The 19,980-nt window shown below is 48.7% G+C and overlaps 1 protein-coding gene across 1 annotated transcript in view; it reads left to right on the plus strand.

Annotated features, from left to right (window-relative positions):
* REEP1 (receptor accessory protein 1) overlaps window positions 1-16,086 on the plus strand; it is a 52,391-nt gene extending 36,305 nt beyond the window's left edge. Inside the window, exons 7-10 of the mRNA XM_088026622.1 lie at window positions 5,628-5,805; window positions 9,827-9,862; window positions 13,953-14,104; window positions 16,015-16,086. Coding sequence (XP_087882748.1) covers window positions 5,628-5,805; window positions 9,827-9,862; window positions 13,953-14,104; window positions 16,015-16,086 — 438 coding nt within the window. The remainder of the gene's footprint in view (window positions 1-5,627; window positions 5,806-9,826; window positions 9,863-13,952; window positions 14,105-16,014) is intronic.
* Window positions 16,087-19,980: the final 3,894 nt, after the last annotated feature.

Below are 19,980 nucleotides of genomic sequence, written 5' to 3' on the forward strand. Positions count from 1 at the left end.
GCCCCAGGGACAGGCTCAAATGTACCTGAAGTAGGCTGACCTAGCATTCTTAGCTTTTCCTATGGCTCATATTCTAAACTGAGTGTTGGCTGGGGAGGAAGTTGATACAGGACTTTAACACACACACACACACACACACACACACACACACACACACACACACACACACACACACACACACGCTGGAATCTATTCATCCATCAGAGTTGCCATGGGAGACCCAACTTTTATTTTAGAGATTTTCAAATAATTCTAGAATCCCTTATTTTGGAATTGCAATCAGAGCCAGATAATGAGCCACAGAAGAGGGTCGTAGATTCCTGAACTCAGAAGTTTCCAGTTGGAAGGGAATCTTGTTCAGTGCTTTAATTTCTCAATGAGGTTGCAAGGCTGAGAAAGACCAAGGTGAATTGGTCAAGGCCCCTCATAGCAGAGTTGAGTCTAGGCTCTCGGAGCTGGACAGTGAATACATTGCACTGTCTAGAGACACCACTTCTTCCTTCTCTGTTCTCATTTATTTTTTAAAAAATAGTTCCGTGTCATTCTTTTTTGGTCTAGGTGGCATTTGTCAGCATCACGCAAGCCCTGTATTTACAAAAATGGGTCCTCAAGGCCATCTTGGGAAAGTGCTGTGAGTGTTCTGAAAATGAATTGGTAATGATTTCTTAAAGGTAATACACGTTTATGGTATAAAATCCTAAAAGCACAGAAGAGGGCATGCAGTGAAGAGTTGGTTGTACTTCTGCCCCTGTCCTCCACTGGCGCGGCTGCTTTAAAAGAAACCTGTGACCTTTCAGCAGGCACTTTCACCAATGCATTCATTTGGCCATTAACCCAGGATAAGGGTGATAGCCCCATCTCCTTAGCAGACAAAACTGCACAGACCTCCTCTGGCACAGAATGAAGTGGCAGCTCTGAGTGGCGGGTGACCAAGAAATCTACTTCTCCTTCCACTTGGCCCCCATCTTCACCTACCCACGTCCTCCAAGGCCAGGTCATGTGTGGTCTCCTGTGGTAAGCCTGGCCTCTCTGACCTTTGCACCCGCCAGCCCTCTGGCATTTCTCATACACTCCTTGAGGACAGAGCTCGAGTCCCTGCTCCACAGGATGCTCCTTCCGGTCTGGGACCCTGGCCGATGCACTGGGTGGAGGTGGGGATTTCCTGTTGCTGCACGTTACTGAGGGGATTGCTCAGTAAATGGCCGTATGTTCCTTCATTGAACTCCTTGACCCCTACTGTGTATCAGACAGAGAGGCAGACACCAAGGCTGCACTAGTAAATAAAACAAACAGTCTGGAGGAGAAGACAAACCAACAAACAATAGCAGTAGTTAAATATAATTGTGTGACATGCTACAGGGAATCCCAGACTGCACTGAGAGCCTATGTCAGGTTGCTGAGCTGGTCAGAGAAAACTTCACGGAGAAGTGCAACCATATTGCATTGAACCTAAAATGCTGTGGTTTCTAAGATATACTGTTATCTTATGTACCTCTAAGAAAGAAGATATTGCCAATTAAATTAGGACAGAATGCTTTTGTGTTTAGAATTTTTACTTCTGCTTATCAAAAGGACTCTTTTAGACTAGTTTAGACATAGATTCTTCGTGTGTCACTTTTGTACATACATTAAAAGGAACATATAAGCACAATCAGTTGGTTGAGGTCTTCCTAACCTTAGTTCTTCACTTTCTGAGTCTGACTCTTCTGAATCACTTCTCAGCTGAGCTCCTCCATATCCCTTTATGACTATGTCATATCACTGCCTTCCAGAGCACTGGTGATACAGAGCTCTTGTCTCTGGGATTTTCATCCACGCTGCCGATACCCATTCTGCCAGGTTGGATGCTGCCACTTTCTTGATCTTACCAGAGGTGTCAGTGGAATGTGTTTCAGACGACCGGGACTCCTATTTCTTCTTCACGTGGTTCTTAATGGTTTGTGGTTCAGTTCAGTTGTCCAGTCCATGCCATGAGGAATAATGACCAAATGCATTCATGTGTAGACAATGACAGTGATAGATATCAAGGCAACAATAATTGTAAGACACACCCCCATCTCAGAGATGAGAAAAATATGTACGTCTTGAAATTGATTAAAGTCATTTACAAGAAGTCTAGGAGTAAGTGGGTGCTGTCATTATTCTAGTGAGGAAGTGATGTCAAGGCTCTGGATGGATGTTTCTATGAGTCTCTTAGTCACAAGATGGCAGCTCCACCATGCTCAGAGGCAGAAAACAGGCAGCAGGGTCAGGCCTTTCTTCTCTTAGCAAGAGAAGATACCTTTCCCAGAAATCCCTTAGCAGATCTCCCCTTACATTGGGCAGAATTACATCACATAGCCATCCATCGCTACAAGGGGGAATTGGGAAATCTGTTTTTTGTTTGTTTGTTTGTTTTAACCATGTCAAGAATGGGGTTGGGGATGACTTTTGGATGGCCAACTAACAGTATAACCCACTGTGGGCAAATTCGTTTGCGATACAGTGAGTGAACCTGAAACACTGTAGGACCTCAAAGGCTTTAATATTGTAACGTGGCTCATTGAATTATGGAGAATATGGCATTAAACTTTAACAAACTTAGGGGATCCAACTTTATTTTCACAAAATAGGAAGCCCAATTTTGCGGAGTACCAGTGAACAATTCTTGGTTGTTCCCAGAATAATAAAATGGAGGTTCTTCAGAGCAGAGCCAAAGTGGCAGCGTGGATTGGGGTCTGTGGAAAGCGAATGGCAGTGAGGTTTGGAGAGGAGCCTGAGCAGGGCTGAGAGGTTTACAAATGAGAGAACCATATCAATTCTAACCATTTCAGATTGTTTTGACAGATAAAGGCTAATTTGTTTTCGAGATCTTGTATCCATGCTGCTGTGATGTTGCCTGAGTCAGGACTGTGTTGATACAGAGCTACTATTATCCCTTTTTCTTTCCTAACCTCTGCCACTTCCAGTCTTCATGATGCTCGTGATATTGGAGCTAGGCTGGCTGGCTGGCTTCTGGGAGTGGAACTGAGTGCTTTGCCGAAAAGGACATGTACGGTGTCCGCTGCTGCATGCTCTCAGATACATTGCTGAGCATTTTGCAAGAGCTGCTAGACACATCGATGGAGTTCGTCCCCGGCCATTTATTTGGGCTTGGGGTCATGAAGCCCCTCCGTGTCCTTTTGGCCAGATGCTCTCTTTTGATTTTTTATTTTGACAACAACTTGTGTGTCTCAGGCAACAGTATCCTCCTCACTGTCACCATCATCATCATCACCATCACCATCATAACTGGCATTTTTTGAACACTTACTATGCATTGGGCTTTATAATGGATAGTATTTGGGCATAAACTCATGTAATCCTCATCATGTGGATGCTCCTTGGCAGAGAATATTGAGGGGTGGACAGAGGTGAAGGTCACCCAGCTATTAGTGATACGGCTGTAATTTGACTCTAGTCTGATTCTAGAACCCTTGCTCTTAATCTTCACTTTCTGTAGCTTCTGGTACGGCAGCTCTGTGTGGTTATTTGTACATTTGTCTTTTTACATTTTGTCTGAAATCGAGCTGTATATTTGGTGTTTCCTAAGAACACCTAGCACACTGTCTTGCCCAGAGAACTTGTCCTTGATAAATAATTGTTGAACAGAAGTAACTGAACGGGAGGAAGACTGAAAGCGAGCCAGTGAGTGGTCTTCTTGGGCGTGAACCTAACGCTGAATGACTCCACTGTCCACAGCAGTATTTCTCTCCTCTTTTCAGAGTCCGTTTTTGTCCTTTAGTCCTCTCATTTCTTCTAAGTTCTCGATGTCCCCTAAAATGCTTCCAAGTGGGTCATTGGCTGATAGGTTTTGGAGGGGATTATACCGGGCAGCTACTCCCACCTGGTTTTTGTGGCACAGACCACCCAACTGTTAATGTCTAGAAGGTGAGCCCTCAGACCCCTTGGCCACCATCGTGCAGTGTGGTATCTGAGGTTACCAGGGGGATTTCCATCTCTTTTTTACATCAGACATCCCTTTGCCTGGATTTACAATTTGAATTGTATCTGTTTGATTACTTAAATAGTTTTCCTTTTTGCTGTTAGTTTCCTAGAGATGTTTTTATATCTTTGGTAGAACTGATCTTTTTCATATTTTCATGCATCTTTGTTTTATTCTGACATTTCTTCTAGACCTGTCTGCAAGCTCCTTTTGTTTCCCCCCTTCCCTCTAACGAACTCATTCTGCATTTGCTCCTTTATCTGACTGGCTCTTTGACTAGTCACTTCTATGGACTGCTGTGCTTTGTTGGCCTTTTTCATTGCCTTTTTTTTTTTTTCCTCCTTAAGTAAAATGAAAAAAGTCCTCCAAACCCTCTGCCATGTTGAAAGCGTCCCACCAAGCTGTTTTGGTGCTTGTTTGTTTCATCAATCCCACCCCCAATCCAGAGCCCTCTTGTTAGCTGTTCTCACTGATTTTGTGCTGATCTGTTGGTTCTGTTCGATCTGTCGTGCCTTATTGTCCCCAAGTCCTCTAGCTCTCTAGAACCACTCTTTCCTTCATTATCCAAACAGAATACCTCCTCCCCCTTCCCCTGCTGTCCCATGTACCCATGGGAAGTCTGCAGGCCCTTCAGTATTTCTGACGACACCAAACTTCATCCATTTGCTTGCTGGTTACTTGCCTGGCTCCTTCTGCTCCAATCCCAACCCAATTCTCAATAACCCCAGTCTCCTACCAGAGCCCATTCCCCTCTCAGGTTCCTTCTCCCCCAAACACAAGCTCCCTCTCCAGCCCCTGAGGCGCCCCTGAGGGAAAGCCGCTCTCCCTGAGGCTTCACTGTGATCCGTTTCACTCTGACACAGATTCTCTCACCCAGACAGCAAGTACCTTCCCTTTCATAAGTATAATGGATTGATCTTGCTTTCCTAAACAAAAGAATAATTTTCCCCTGAGATGAATTCTGTGACTCTCTCAGAATATGAAATGGTTATAGTCAGCAGAGTTTTTTTTTTTTTCTTAGTATCATTTTTTTCCCCTTCCTGATTCATTACCTTTTGGGTATTTTATGAAGCTCAAATGCGAGAATGGAAGTAAATGTGCCTCATAAACAGTAACATGAACAGATAAGAGAAATTGCTATTGTCAAACATTTTAAAAAATACTGGCTGAATATTATTTCCTTGGAAAAGAGTAAGGACTGAGCACATAGATGATTATGTTTTGCTCTTTCTGACCAGATCCTTGTGTACTGGGAACTGAGCAAAATGTGGCTATGTAGGGATTTTTATTTATGTCAAGCCAGAGAAGCAGCAAACAACCCCTCAAGAGCAGGAACTGCAGGCAACAATTATCCCCTTGGCCCTGGGTCTGTCCCCGGCTCTAGCTCATCCTGCGATGGGGGGCATCTGAAGGACATGAAGGAGCCGGGAGCCAGAGGAACAATTACTGAGACCCACAGGAGGCCCTGGAACATTCTGGGCCTTGAGCCTCTCAGTGCTCCCAGCAAGTCCACCAGGCACCTGCCCCTCTGCAGAGTCCTTCCAGCTCTTGAGTTCCACCTGGCTGACTGTCAGAATCCCCTTTTGTGGTGTCTGCCCCCCACAACTGCCTGTGCGGTGTGGGGCAGACCTCTGACGCGTGCCCCCTCCTGTGTTGTATCCAGGGACAGGGTGCCTTATCGGAGAGACTCCGGAGCTTCAGCATGCAGGACCTCACCACCATCAGGGGTGACGGTGCCCCTGCTCCCTCCAGCCCCCCCCCACCGGGGTCTGGGCGAGCCAGCAGCAAACACGGCCAGCCCAAGATGTCCAGGAGCGCTTCTGAGAGCGCTGGCAGCTCAGGTAGGTGTCCTTCACTCCTCCCCCTTCCCAGTTTCTAGGCCTTGCTTTCACTGCGAGCGGCCCGGTCCACACCACGTGCCGTGTAACCTGGAGTTGCCGTCCACACAGATGTCCGTCCGATCGTGCCAGGCCTGCCGAGAGGCAGAGCACCACTTGGGCCAGGATGGGAGGCTGGCCTGAGGACTCTGATCAGGGGCAGGCAGGATTAGGCCATCTGCACCAAAGGTCTTGCCTGCTCCATCTGATGATCTGAGGGTTTGGGGGTGGTTGGGGAATAGTGCCTGAACCAAGCCTGGAGGCAACAGGCCTGGCTGGCCCTGGGCCAAGGCAGCTTTCTCTGCTCTCTTCCTCTCTGACCCTGTACTCCCGGGAGGGCTTACCTGCACCTGAGTGTCTCCTCCTACCCACCCAGGGCTTGTAGCTCTTGTGGTCCCTTTTCCCTGCCCTCTCTCTCTCCCTCCACCGTGTCCTCCCATCCCTGAGCCCATTCACCATGCCACACCCTCAGCCACTACGTGCCAAGGGCTGCACTAGCTCCGAGGTCTGATTCCCGTGGAGGCCACAGCTTTATGGAAACCCCACCTGTATCCCCGATGTCTCAGGTTACTTGTATTAGGATTGACCTGGGGGCCTCGTTAAACATGCAGAGTCCTGGGCCCATCCCCGGAGGTCCCACTAAATCTGGGACAAGACCCAGATATGTGATGGTGGTGAGGTGCAGCCACATTTGGAACCCACTGGTGTCTGACCCATTAGTGGGTTTCAGGCTTATGGAGGGCAGGGGCATGGATTAGGCGGTAGGGAGCTGGGCCAGGATTCACATCTTCCCAGACCATTCCTTGGAGACCTTCCAGCGCCCTTGGCTCTCAGGAGCTGAGCACTGCCGGGTTAATGGTGAAGGGGGTACAGGGGCCGGTTCTGGATTGCCACCTCGACTCCTCACCTTTGGCGGAAAATTGAGCCTCATGGATGGGAATTGGACCACCCTTTTGGAGCCTGTGTCTGTGACATATGCCTGGTGGCTGCCCTGCTCTTAAACATAGAAACAGGGCCACGCAAGCTACCTGTGCTGGGAGTTGCAGCCTGCAGGAGGTGTCTGGGCGCCAAGCCTCAAGGACTCCACTGGACTTTTGGGGGTCTTGGACAGGGATGGGAAAGAAGAGGTCCTGTGGCTGCCCTAGGAATGAGGACTCATGTGCCCTGCCAGGGAGAGGAGAACAGCTCAGAGCCAGGCCAGGTGTCCATCAGTTTCCTCCCTTCTCAGCAATATCCCACTTTACCCTGGCCCCACGTGTGAAGATTGTGGCTTTTTTGTTGGAGGGGAGATGGTTTAACTCTGGCAGGGTTGGGAAGGTAGAAGCTTGGCCACAGCAGTGAGGATCACCTCGGGATGGGGGGTATCTCCTAAGTGAACCCTCTCAGGGGAGTTTAGAATGGAATCCCAGAAGGCCAGGCAGGAACGGACCTCAGGATCATTCAGTCTAACCCTCAGGTTTTACCAATGAAGAGACAGAAGCCCAGGGAAGGGAACTGTCACCAGGGTCACCCACTGATTGGTGTTCTCCTGGGGCCTCCTGACTCCTGGGCCAGTGCCCTCTGGGTGCTCATCCTCTGGCCGCCTAGGTTTCCTTGGGCATCTACAGCTTCTGACCTACTGGGCACTGTCTCAGAAAAAGGGATAGGAACTGGAATTAGGTATCACCTCCACCTTTGGTCAGCTCATTGGCTATAGAGCTTCAAATGAAAACTGTTATTTGGAAGAAAAACAGGCCCCAATTCTGTGAGGCTCAGAAGGCAGAGCAAGAACCAATGGGATAAAGTTGGATAAAGTTCCAAGGGGACAGCTGCTTACTAGCTGTGTGGCCTGGGCAAGCTCTTACCCTCTCTGAACCTCAGATTCTGGATCTGTACACGAGGGATGACAACACCCATTTGTAGGGGTGTCTTGGGGATTCAGATAAGATAATCCATGTGAAAGTGCTTAGGATCACACCTGGTATTCTATGTAGTAGCTCCTCTTATTGTTCCCATTGTTATCTAACTTACCCATGAGAGCACTTTCTAATAGGAAAGTGTCCAGGAGAGAAACAGGCTGCCTTGCGAGGTCCCTGACATTGGAAGGGCCCAAACCAAAGTTGAATGGTCATGTACTGAGGCTCTAGGGAGGTCTTCCTGCTTTGGCCAGCAAGTGGGCCTCAGCAGCCCCACAGTCCCTTGCCCTCTAAGACTATGTTGTCACTATAAAGTGAACCAGGTAGAGGAAGTAGGCTCAGAGAGGTCAGGTACTGTGCCAAGGCCACACAATACCAGATCCAGGCCTCCTGCCTAGACCTCTCCTTGGTGGATGATTCAGGACAGCCTCAGAACATGGGAAAGGGAGAAGTCTGGTAAGGTCTGAAGGCGATGGAAAGCATCTCCTGGGCTTTGACCATGGCCCCAGACCAGCACTAGACAGACACGGGTCTGGGATGCTTTGTTTCGGTGCTGGCCCTGCTGCCTCCCATTAGCAGCGATGCCCTCCGCTGCACCCGGGACTCAGGCTGAGCCCGTGGAACTCACAGAGAAGCAGAGAACCCACGATGCTGCAACATGACGCTGTGCTCCCCGCTGCTCACCCTTGGCCACAGCACCTGTGATTCCAGGGGCCAGAGAAGGGAGGTGCTGACCCAGCAGGGAGGGCAGGGACCATGTGGTACTCACTCCAGCTGTTCTGGGGCCTAAAATAAAAGTCCTCTCAGGAAGAGAGACAGGTGAAAGATGACCCAGCGCCTGGGCATGGGGTAGAAGCACCCAGATCAGAGGCTCCGGGGGCAGTTGGGGATCGAGGTGCCTGGAAGGAAGTCTGGCAAGGGAGGCCCAGCTACAAAGGGCTTGTGTCCCCTCCCTCCCCAGGCGAGGTCGGCTGGGGCCCGAGTCTGGGCTCCCATCCTGGCAGGGCGACCGTGGGCCTGTGTAGAGCAGCAGATGCAGTGCGAGCGAGGCAGACCTTGCCAGGCAGTTGCCACATTTGTTTGCCCGGGGCCTTGATTCGGCCTCCAACCCTTTCTCAGAAAGATACCCCAGGCGGTCGCTACAGGAGAATTTGACCTGGGCACGGAAGACGAGCACAGTTCCCTTGAGCTTTCTCCTCTGAGAAGAGGGTACCGTCATCCCTACTCAGCCTATGTGTGAGGGCTGGGAGGAGAGCAAACAAGAAAATCTGCAACCCCAGACGGACGGCAGCTGTTGAAGGCAGCCTGGCAGCGGGACAGGTCGGAGGCGGTACTGGACCCCGCGGAGGTGTATGCAGCCGTGGGAGGCCACGGTCTCAATGTACATCCAGGCGGATCTCGAATACATGATGCCTAGTGAGAAAAGCACAAAGCAGAGTGAGATATTATGTAACAGCATAAGTAAAATAAAAATACATGCCCGTGGTGTGGAATAATATGGACTCTCCAGGAACACATCGCCCTCCTGACAGAATTTTGTTAGGCCCCGTTTATTGAAAGCTTGGCATTGAACCCTGGGAAGGGTGCAGAGGGTGTTAAAAGAATGATCCTTACCTTCCATGAATGTGGAGACAGTCAGCATGCACTTAGTAAGCACCTACTGTATACCAAGCCCCAGATGTGCACCGAGACCAGTGGAGTTTGCAAGGCAACAGCCAAATGACTGACACTAAGCACTAAGCACTCTGGAGAGTCAGAGGTCAGTCTGAGAAGGTTTCCTGGACGTCATTCTGAACTGGAAGGCGTCGAGAGGAGGACAGGTGTGTGGGCAGGTGCGGTGGGAATTATTTCTTAGAGGACATAAGGCCAGACCCCTGTGGGCCTGGCAAGGGTATTTTCTAGCACCTGAGAGGAAGCTGAACCTGGAATGATCTCCTCCCCAACCTTGGTGTCTCTGCAGAGACCCACATGCCTGGGACCCCTATATTGAACCCACTGGAATTCCCACACCTCACTGGGGCCTCCCTGTTTCCTGGGGCTGGTTCCTGTCGAGTGAGGGATATCCCTGATGATGTCCCCCATCCCTACAGTGTGTACCTGCTGCTCCACCTGCAGGACCCGGAAAGGTGAGTAGGCTGCCAGCCTCTGTGCAGCGCGCTGGACGCTCTCCTCAGGAGGAGGTTCTAACCGGAAGCTGGCGCCTGACCTTGGGGCTCCCTTTCAGCTGCGTAGTCTGTGGGGAGGAGTAAGGAGGTTAAATCCCTAAGATGACAAACCTGTGTTATCCTACAGTGTCTGCAGACTAGGAATTCAGGAGCTGCCTAACTAGGTGGTTCTGGGTCAGGGTCTATTAAGAGTTGTAGTCAAGATGTCAGCCGGGGCTGTAGTCATCTGAAGGCTTGACTGAGCCTTGAGGATCCACCTCTAAGATGGCTCTCTCATGGCTGCTGGCTGCAGGCTCAGGTCCTTACCACATGAGTCTCTCTGGGGCTGCTTGAGCGTCCTTACGACATGGCAGCTGGCTTCACCCAGAGTAAGTGATCCAGTAGAGAGAGGACACGTGGGAAGCCACAGTATGTTTTAGGACCCAGTCTTTGAAGTCACACACCACCACCTCGGCCTTCTTCTGTTTGTTGGAAGTGAGTCATTAGGTCCAGCCCCCATTCATGGGCAGGGAAATTAATCTCCACCTCTTGAAGGAAGGAGTATCAGAGAATGTGTGGAGATATTTTGAAACCACTGCAGGGTCATATTTCCTGGTGCTCTGGTGATGAGGACACAGGAGCTTACCCAGGTCCTGGGAAGTGACAGAGCCCCGTAGTTCCAGGGGTCTTAGTCCAGGTGCAGCTAAGGGAGCCCTGGTCCTGCTTTGCCACTTACTAGCTATGTAACTGTGCGTGAACCACCTAACCACGCTGAGCTTCAATTTCCTCATCGTAAAATAGACGTAAAGATCCTGCTTCCCCACCTCAATGTGTGGTTGTGAAAAGGCTTTTTGTTACAGCCCGCGGCAGCCAGGAAACCTCCGGGAGCAGGGAGGGGCCTGGGGTGTCCCGGTCCTGAACGGGGACTCTGGCTCCCGCCCTCCCTGTGAGCGAGTGATGGCTTGGTGCAGCCATCGTCATGCTGTGGTTGGCCATGTTCTGCTCCTGCTGTTTCCCTAACCTTTACTAGACACATGAGGGACTGGAGGTGGCGCTGGACTCGCTCAGCTCCCCTCTCGTCTGGGTGGGGCCTCAGGTGACTGCTCAGAGCTGTGATCTGGGAGGCTTTGCCCCAGCCCTCCCTTTCTTGCACCCTCTAACACCCACTGCCCCAGAGTTCTCCCCACACTTTCCAGTCTCCCCACGGTCTGCTTGCAAGGAGCCAGGCTGGTCTACACCAAGTCCCTCTGTGCTGGTGGGAAAGTCCCTGAGCTCTGCAGGCCTCTGTCCCCTCCTCCATAAAGTGTGGCCGGCTCTGCAAGCGAAGGGTGCCAGGTGTGAAGTGTCAGCAGATGGTGTTGGGGGGCTGGAGGCCACTCTCAGGCAGTGACACCGTGGGAGAGGAGTTCAGGGGGTCACAGACACTCTGGTCAGAGGACCCCTTCTGGTCCCTTGAGATGATTTTCATCTGTGCATCTCAGACCCCAGAAGAACATTCTCTCCCGACTTCGGTTCCATTCCTGCCCCTCTGTCAGTCGATTCCTTGCCATTTCTGGCACGGGTCTCTTTCTATTATGATTATTATGATCTCTCTTTCCTGCCTCTTCTCTCTACCTGCCTTGATGTAATATAGAACTCAAGTCTGTATGACTGCTCAGAATTAGTCATAGAGGTGTACGTTTTTCTTTAAAAAAAAAAAATCCAGTGTGTGGGACATCATTTTAAAAAGCAAAGTCATGCCTTTTACTCCCAGTCCTGAAAGAGGGAGAGAGAGAATTGCATTGGCCATGAGCGTGGCTCTGGGGCTGCGTGTTGCCTCGGGCGGCAGCAGGAGCTGTCCAAGGTTGAGCACGTGAGGAGGGAGGGAGTGTATGGCTGTGCGTGCACCTGCGCGTATGCACACACGCTCACACGTGTGTGAGTTGCATCCCCAAAGACCCTTTCCCTAACAGAATATTGTTTTCTTTTTCCTCGGTGGCTGTCGGGGACGTGGATGTAAGTGTTCCAGATGGGTGTGCTCTTCTTCAACACGTTTGCTGACTTCCATTAATGGCTTCCGCTACTGTGTGCTGTGTGGGATGTGTCTGCTAACCTGGGGTTGTTTGGCACTACGGGAGGCGGGGGTAGGCGTCGGGCTCAGTGCAGATGCATCTAGCATCTACTCAGGCCTCCAAGGGTTCTTCCTCCCTGCCCTCCCCACAGGGAGAAGAGGTGGAGCGCCCACTAGCCTCCTTAGTCCTGCTGATGCATTTGCTAATATAGAATGTCAGCAGAGGCTGGGGCAGACAGCAGGGACTCCTGCACTTTCCTCAAGGCTGCCCAGTCTTGGGCACTAGGTTGACAGCTCTGCAGCCTCAAGGCCTTGGCTGCCATCACCGGAGGTTTGGAGGTGGTGGCTGTGGCCATGAACTTGCATGAGAGTCACTCCCCCCAAAGGTTGTCTCTGGGGTGATAAGAGTATTAAGGAGTGGATAGCAACAGCACAGGGAAAGCCCGTGACCAAGATTTGGAGGGAACAGAGGTGCAGACTCAAACCAGTCCCCAAGCCTACTCCCAGGATCCAGTTTCGCGCTGGGGTCGAGCTGGCCAGGCTGCTTCTGTGGTTTCTGCCCTCGTCTGAGGTCTTCGGGCTCTAGGCAGGCCTGTTTCTTTTTCCTCCTGTCAGGCAAGAGGTATCTGTGTCCAGAAGGAATTTCTCTGTGGACGGTGTCAAGGTCTGACTTGAGATGAGAACTAAACTCTCAGATGATGTCAGGATTCCACCTAGGATGGGATGGAGGCCCCCCCCCCCAGGTTGGGGGGTGCACAGAGCAAAGAAATCAAAGGAAGATTAATGATCTAAGTCTTGGCCCTAACCAAGGCGCTCGCTGTCGGAGCAGGCCGTTCCCCGCCTACAAGTCCGCTTTGCAACTCCTAGCTCTCGTGCTGCCTCCTGCTGGCTGCTCGGGAGTACAGCAGCAGGACCTGGCAAAGCGGCTCAAGGTTAGGGTCTGTTGTTAGTTTTGCTTAAACACACCTGGTTGGTTAAGTCTGGTGCTGTGTTATAGTCTAGCAAGCCCCCTGTTGATGGGGAGAACACATTTGATGGCTCACTGTGTTTTTAGGAGCAGTAGCAGGGTGTTCTAGAAGGAGTTCCGTTTTCTTTCTACAGGCCTTCGGGTGGTTGACCAAATGATCTGAGGGCCCCCTATGTCTACAGTCTGTGATTCTAAGTAAAAACAATATATGAAACATAGAAAGCTATCTCTTTGAGTGTCAGATAAGCTGGGGATGTGCTGACCACCTGGCCAGATGACATGGAATATGCTTAAGCTTTGAATGTTTTAAAAAATACTGTGCTTTCAATGACATGAATTAATTCTGGAGTTTTTCCTGTGGTTTTAATCGTGGTAGACTAAAACAGGGATCTTGCTGTCATCTGGCGGGGGGGGAAGGGTATTCCTAGATTCTCTTTCCACTAGGCTTCTTTGCTTCTCTGGGACTTGGCCTTTGAAATGAAAAACTCTACATAACTTTGCTTAAGGTTCTCTCAGTAAGGCTTCCTGGCATTTGACATCCTGTCTCAAAGAAGGCTTGGAGCTGAATATGCGAGTGTAAGGCACTGTCAACATAGCTTGTCTGTGGAACAGAGGAAGCTGCCGCAGGCCCCTCTGAAATCACTGCAGTTATCCGTTCTAGAGGAGATTCTTTCCCTGAGCATTCTTTGGTGTGGCATCACAGGTCTCAGCCGCAGGGCTTGACACCTCTCAGCTAAGGCAGCGTCCTCCTCCCCCCGCTCCGGGGCAACGGTGCCCCCACGTCCCTCGGTAGCTCCTCAGTAGGTTCTGGAGCCTCTGCTTCTTCCTGTGCACAGTGCCTGCTGGTTTCCAGTGGCACCCTCACAGCCCGGGACCGCCCTGCAGCGAGACCCAGGGGATGCTGGCTGCTTCTTCAGACACCGGGACCGCGGTCATCCTAACAGGCTTGTTGTGTGGTGTGCCTAACCCCAACCTTGCCTGGCCTTCCTTGCTCCTTGCTACACTGATCCCTCCCTACTTTGTCTCCTTTGTGTAGATTGTAAATGGACATTAAGTGGTTGAGGGAGATGTGAATGAGGGTGGTGTGAAGGCTTGGGAGCCCCACCAGCTCCAAAACCCATTGGCATTTTCGGACGAGGAAGAGGAAGATCTGCTGGATTTCATGTACAAGTATAAGGCGCCTCGAAAGACGGAGTTCTCCCTGGAGGTACACGGTGTCTGGGGCTGCAGGTTGGAGGATGTGTTTGCACAGGGGCTTTGCCCTGGAGATCTGTGGGTCCTGGGAGTGGCAGCTCTTGGGGCCCCCAGCATCTCCTGAGTGCCTGGGGTAGGAAGATCTCTCTCCATCAGATAGGACAAACCGCTAGGTAGCATCCAGATCCTTGCCAAGGGGCAAAAAAGACTGCTCATTTTACTTAGAAATAGGAGAAGTGATATGGAACCTGTAATAAAATTTTAAAAATTTGCAACCACTAATCCAAGATGATATGTGAATGAAAAACAACCCAAATGTGTGTTTTAGAGGAAGAAAATGTGTTATTTGACACGTTTCTATAAATGAAGCTGTTCATCACTGTATCTCCAAGACGGCACAAAGCAGACACTGATAAAATGTTATTGAAAGGCCACAGCCCTCTAAAAGGACCCAAAGCAAATATACCTGATAGATGTACTGTGGCCAGTTGTGGATGTGGGTCGAGTTTTGGCAGCAGGAGGGCCACGTCTCTCGAGCTTCAGGGGCCTTGCTTTGTGATGTGGATCGGGAGGGGTGGGGCACACCTGGGTCAGTTTTGAAGTTAGAGGTTTTGGTAAAACTGGGTTTGGACTCTGCTCATGCACTCGGTCACAGCCTGGGCAGCCCCATGATGGGGGGTAGGGGCTCAGCTCTCTCAAGGAAGGTGCCCCAAACATTGTAGGGCCTGAGGGTTTGTGCCATTTGGGTTTTATTTTGTTAAAGCTGCTTTACTGTTTAAACAGCCTGAGACAAGTAACTAAAAATTAGGTTTCTCTGATTCTTCTTTTACTCGTGTCCAGAGGTGACTGGTAAACATTTCCTAGTCAAAAAGGTGTCCTGAGGACTCAGGATGTGGAAGGCCAGAGCTTTCTATTTCCTACTTTGTTCTCTCCCTTTCTCCCTCCCTCCCTTCTGTGTGCCTTCCAGGCACTGAGCTACTTACTGGTAAATGGTGAAGGCGGCATGCCGCCCAGGAAAGTTCACAGTGAGGAGGGGGAGACAGGGCACAGAGTCCCCTGATGTCCTCTCGTGTGCATGTGCGAAACACTAGGAGAACAAAGAAGGTGACCCTGCATATGTGTGTCTGGGTTGTGCGGAGCTGGGTCCTAAAGAGGACTATAAATAGCAAGACAGAGAAGGGAGGGAAGGGCTTCAGGTCAGAAGGAATAGAGGTGTAGAAGGGTGCTATAGAAAAAGAAGTTCGTAGAGAGAAGGGGACTGAGACAGGGGTTGAGGGGAGCTTGGGACCAGTTGTGTTACTGCCCCCACTTTCTGTCCCTGCCCTTGAGTGCTATACCAGGACAAAAATTTCCTTTTCTTTCATTGTAGAAGTAACTTCTGTGATTTGTGTGTTCCATGGAAGGAGGGCTTCCCCCCTCCCCCCGCCCCGCCTTGATAGCCATTTGTAGGGGAGATGAGGTGGAACCCTTTATCCTTAAGGACAGTGTTTCCCTTTGCTGTGTGGCCTGCTGTGCATTCAAGGATTTCACATCCAGAAAGAGGACTGGGAACTTGGTGATGGAAATTTTAGGCACATACCTGGAAACAATTGGCTGGTTTCCAAAGGAAATAACAAAGACAAGGGAAGAGACGGGGAGGCATTTCTCTGTGCTGAGTCACTTGTTAGGATCATTTTGCTCCCAAGGCAGAAACAAGAGAGGTGTGTCATCCTTCCGTGCAACCATTTGCTTGGGAGACTTAGGAGAGTTGGCTCAGCATGGGATGCTTGGGATGTGAACCTGATTCCCAGCCAGCTGCCTCACACACGTGTGCGTGTGGCCAAAGGAGCTGTGTGTCTCAACACAAACCCACACAGGTGCTCGCCTCAAAAGGTTCCACGCTTATGCCAAATTGAGGAATGCCTTTTCTGTTTTCTCTGCCAGGCACCGCCTAGAGTTCTTCGATCCCACTTTAGGAAGAAAAGTACCTCATCCTCAGCCACTGAAACCACGTGAGTGAGATGAGCCAACAGCACCGGACCCACAGAATGTTTCTTCTCTGCCTTAAAGAGCTAGTCACTAGTAACACAGAAATCCGCAAGCTGGTGTGCTTTGAGTGTGCAGCCTCACAGACACAGCCTTTACTCTCTCCCCTCGTACACTTTTAAGACTTTTATTTTCCTTTTCTTTATGTTGCTGGGGAGAAGTTAAAGGGAAAGGTAGTGGGGGGGGTGACCTTTAAGTCTTCTGAGGGTAGTAATTTTCCATAATTGGATTGTCAGCAGTGTGTTTTTAGAAATATAAGAGATCACCCTCACACTGCTGAGATGTACATTTGTAATTTATTTGTTGCATACTTCGTTTTTAGTCCTGTAAATGCAAACAGAGCAATTTTTTTAAACTTTTTTTTGTTCTTGGTACTAATACTTTGGACTACGATGTACATATTTATGGCTTTTGGCTTAATCTGATGGACTCGCAAGGGCTGCCAGAGGTTCTGATATGTAAGAAAACTACAAGATATGTAAAAAATTATTTTGATTCTAGAGAATGTCTCAGATGTGCTTCTAAAGCTTCTAAATACAACTCCAGTAGAACATCCCTTTTCCTGCAGGACGATGGTCCATCTTTTTCAGACAGATGATTAGTCAAAACACCAGAGGTGCTTAGCATGAAGAGACAATATTGTAATGACAGAGATGAGTGCAGTGAGGCCAGGGGAGCAGCCCAGAATAAGAGAAATCACAAGAAGCTTGTCTCCCCCGGGATTCTGGATTAAGAGCTTCTGAATCTTTTCAAGGGATTTACCAAAGCCTTAGGCAGGTGGCTCACCCTTGGTAAAACTTCCTGGGGATGTGAACTCACAGGCCTGTTGAGAGGAATCATTTTGAGTGTTCCAAAAGTGCTGGACAAATGACTGTTTCTGCTTTATAGTAACCGGTTCCGTGACTTATTTCCCCAGGTAGAGGAGCCTATAATCTGAGCACCTTGATTTAAGAGAACACTAAGCAAAAGCCAACCAGGCAATCCAAACCAAACCAAACCAAACCTAAAACTGTGTTTCAAATATGCCATCAAATACATCTGAGACACCTGTCAAAATGCTGGGTTCTAGAAAGGTTTCAGAGGTTGAGATCTTTACGGACTGACTTGCTGCCCAGCACCCTGGGCAGCCAGGGCTCACACTCTTCTGTTTCCTTCCTGGCTTGCTCAGAATGTGAGCGAGAAGTCGCACACTCATGGGCACTCTGTGTCTTACTGGACGTCTTATGCAAGCCAGGATCCCTTAGTAGAATAGAGCACTAGCTGAGGGGACTCTCTACTTAGACTGAGAACTTTATCTGAAAAGAAGAATCTGGTTTAGATAGCATTTTGGCCCGAGGTAGCTCCCCACCCCTCCCGGGAGAGCGGAGCCTAAATGTAGGACTTGTGTATTTGTGCTTAGAGTTGGTGTTTTCTTTCAGTGTAATGCATGCAGTGGTCACAACCCAGTTACTTATAATACTTGGATTGTGTTTGTTCATAGATATGCCCTGGAGACTAGAGAATTAGTGTTATGTACCACATAGAACTTACTGTCAACCAGCTATAAACAGGCCCGGTTCAAGACTGTTGCGTTACTGAGCTCTGCGAACACACATCAGTAGTCTCGGCTGATGACACACTGGCTGAATCTTAGCCACCTGAGAAAGGGTTTTACCTGAAGTTGATTGTTGCCAGATATGCATATTTAAATCCCTTCTTCCCACAATTCCGTTGAAAGGTGACTTTGTAATTTACAACAGGATTTAGGAAAACAAACCTAAAAGCCAATTTGTGGTTCAGAGGGCTCTTCATTGTCTGTGCCCCACACCCACCAATACCTAGACTCTTTAGGGGGGACAGAACATCTGTTTCTTTAAGCTCACTGAATAGTTTCAGAGGAAAAAATATATGCTTTAAATGTATTTACCTGTTAGTTGGGAGTACCCAGAATTATCAGAAACAGCTTCACTTAAGCAGCTTTTTAGCAAATTTTTTTTTGCCAGAATAATAAATGCCTTTAGCAGCAGAGATCCTTCATGAACAAACTATATTTTCACCATTTTACAACGTAAAGTTTTAACAAGTACAAACTACCAAGTTTGCACTCAACTATGCCAAAAACACATTGGAAGCACTCTACTGTCAGACACGCTGTATTACTTCTCATTCAAGATTTAAAAAATATAAAGGTATCCAACTGCTGTCTTAATGCAAATGTAACTATTTTTCCTTCAAGTATTGATTAGGGAGTTGGTTTCTCTCTTAAAAACACTCACTGTACAAATGAGAGCAGCTTTCATATTTCTGGCAAAATGTGTTTACTTATCCAACGAGCTGTATATTTGTGTATGGACTGACATAAAATGTGAATGCCTACAAGTGTACATGTGGCGGTGTGCTGTTCTGTCTAGAGGATATAACTGAACATTTTTAATTTGCTGATTTATAGACACAGGCTGTTTACAAAATGCTAGCTCGAAAGTCTGTAATTTTCATGTAATAACTCTTTTTTGCCATCCGGCGACTGTTCCGTTTCTGAGGTGAGTTGGGGTGGTGTACTTAGACCCCGGAGAGCTTCGTCATAATCCCTCCTGGCTTTGTGTGAATAGCTTGCTCGCTCCCCTGGCCTCTGAAATGTATGTTCTCTACAGTAAACTGTCTGTGTGTTTGTGATAACAGTGCTCATCTACCATGATCACAGCTGAGTATCTCCCTAGTCCTCACCGTGCACAGTATTTGACATGGCAAAAGGACGTGCTTCCTTCTCCAACAGTACACACTACGAGAGCTGACCTTCTGGATGCTGACTGTGCAGTTTCCCTAGTTTATTCCTGTAGTCCCTATAGAATGATCTGTAATAAAATAGTATACTGGACTGTGCATCAAAGGGGTGTAAAATTACAGTATTCCAAAGGTTGAAGTTCTGCTGTTTTGTTATAATGCCTGATATATATCTTGAATAAAGTCTTAACATTTTTCTTTTAAAAAACATCTTTGTAATGTTGAGCTTATGAGGAAAGGGAAAATACTTTAAAAAAATGTGGAAGGTAGCAAGGATGAGAAGCTGAGTGGTCAGTCACTAACTGGCCTGGTGCTGTGGCCCCATGCCTCTGGTCTAGAATTGATGCGGGGTGGGGCGGGGGCGGAATCAAATGAGTGTTTTGCAAACCAGTAGATCACGTAAATATAAACCTGGTAGTATGTTTTACACTTTAAAAGTCACCAGTGGAAACGGTGTAGCTGTAAAAATAGAGCAGTTCATCAGGTGGGCAGTTTTAATTCTGCAAACAGAAAATTTGGTCTGTCATTTCCCCTCCTGGTATCTGTTCCCTCACCTGCAGGGGAGGGAGTACGTGTGCAGGTTAAGAGGGTGGTATGTGCAGAGGCACACAGGGTGCTGTGGATACCCATCACACCACTGCAGCCCTTGCCTTTAAAATATGAACAGGCTGAGTGCCTGGCTGGCTCATTCGGGAGAGCATGCGACTCTTGATCTCAAGAGTTCTGAGTTTGAGCGCGCTGGGTGTACAATTTACTTAAAAATATATGTATATGAACAGGCACACATAAGCTTCATTGGGTGGTCACAAAGACTTGAACACTTAAGATGAAACTCATTTTCTTTGCCTTTATAGTCTTCTATTCTGTATGTTTGACATGAGGGCTATAAAATAAAGCAGCAGCAGGTAAAGAAGCACATTCAGAAGGCTGAAAGGAAGATGAAGAGATGGAAAGGCTGAAAATCCATTCATTTATTCATTTACTGAGCCAAGTCCAATGGCAACAGAACTGAGATTAATCAGGTTAAAAGCTGGCAACAGTAAAGCAAAGTTATGATTTAAAGGCTGACTTGGTAGTGTCATGAAAAAAAGTGTTTAGTATGTA

The sequence above is a fragment of the Eumetopias jubatus genome, unplaced genomic scaffold (genome assembly GCF_037043125.1).
Source record: "Eumetopias jubatus isolate StellerSeaLion01/CBP00866 unplaced genomic scaffold, mEumJub1_p1.0 scaffold_9, whole genome shotgun sequence".
NCBI classification, from domain to species: Eukaryota; Metazoa; Chordata; class Mammalia; order Carnivora; family Otariidae; genus Eumetopias; species Eumetopias jubatus.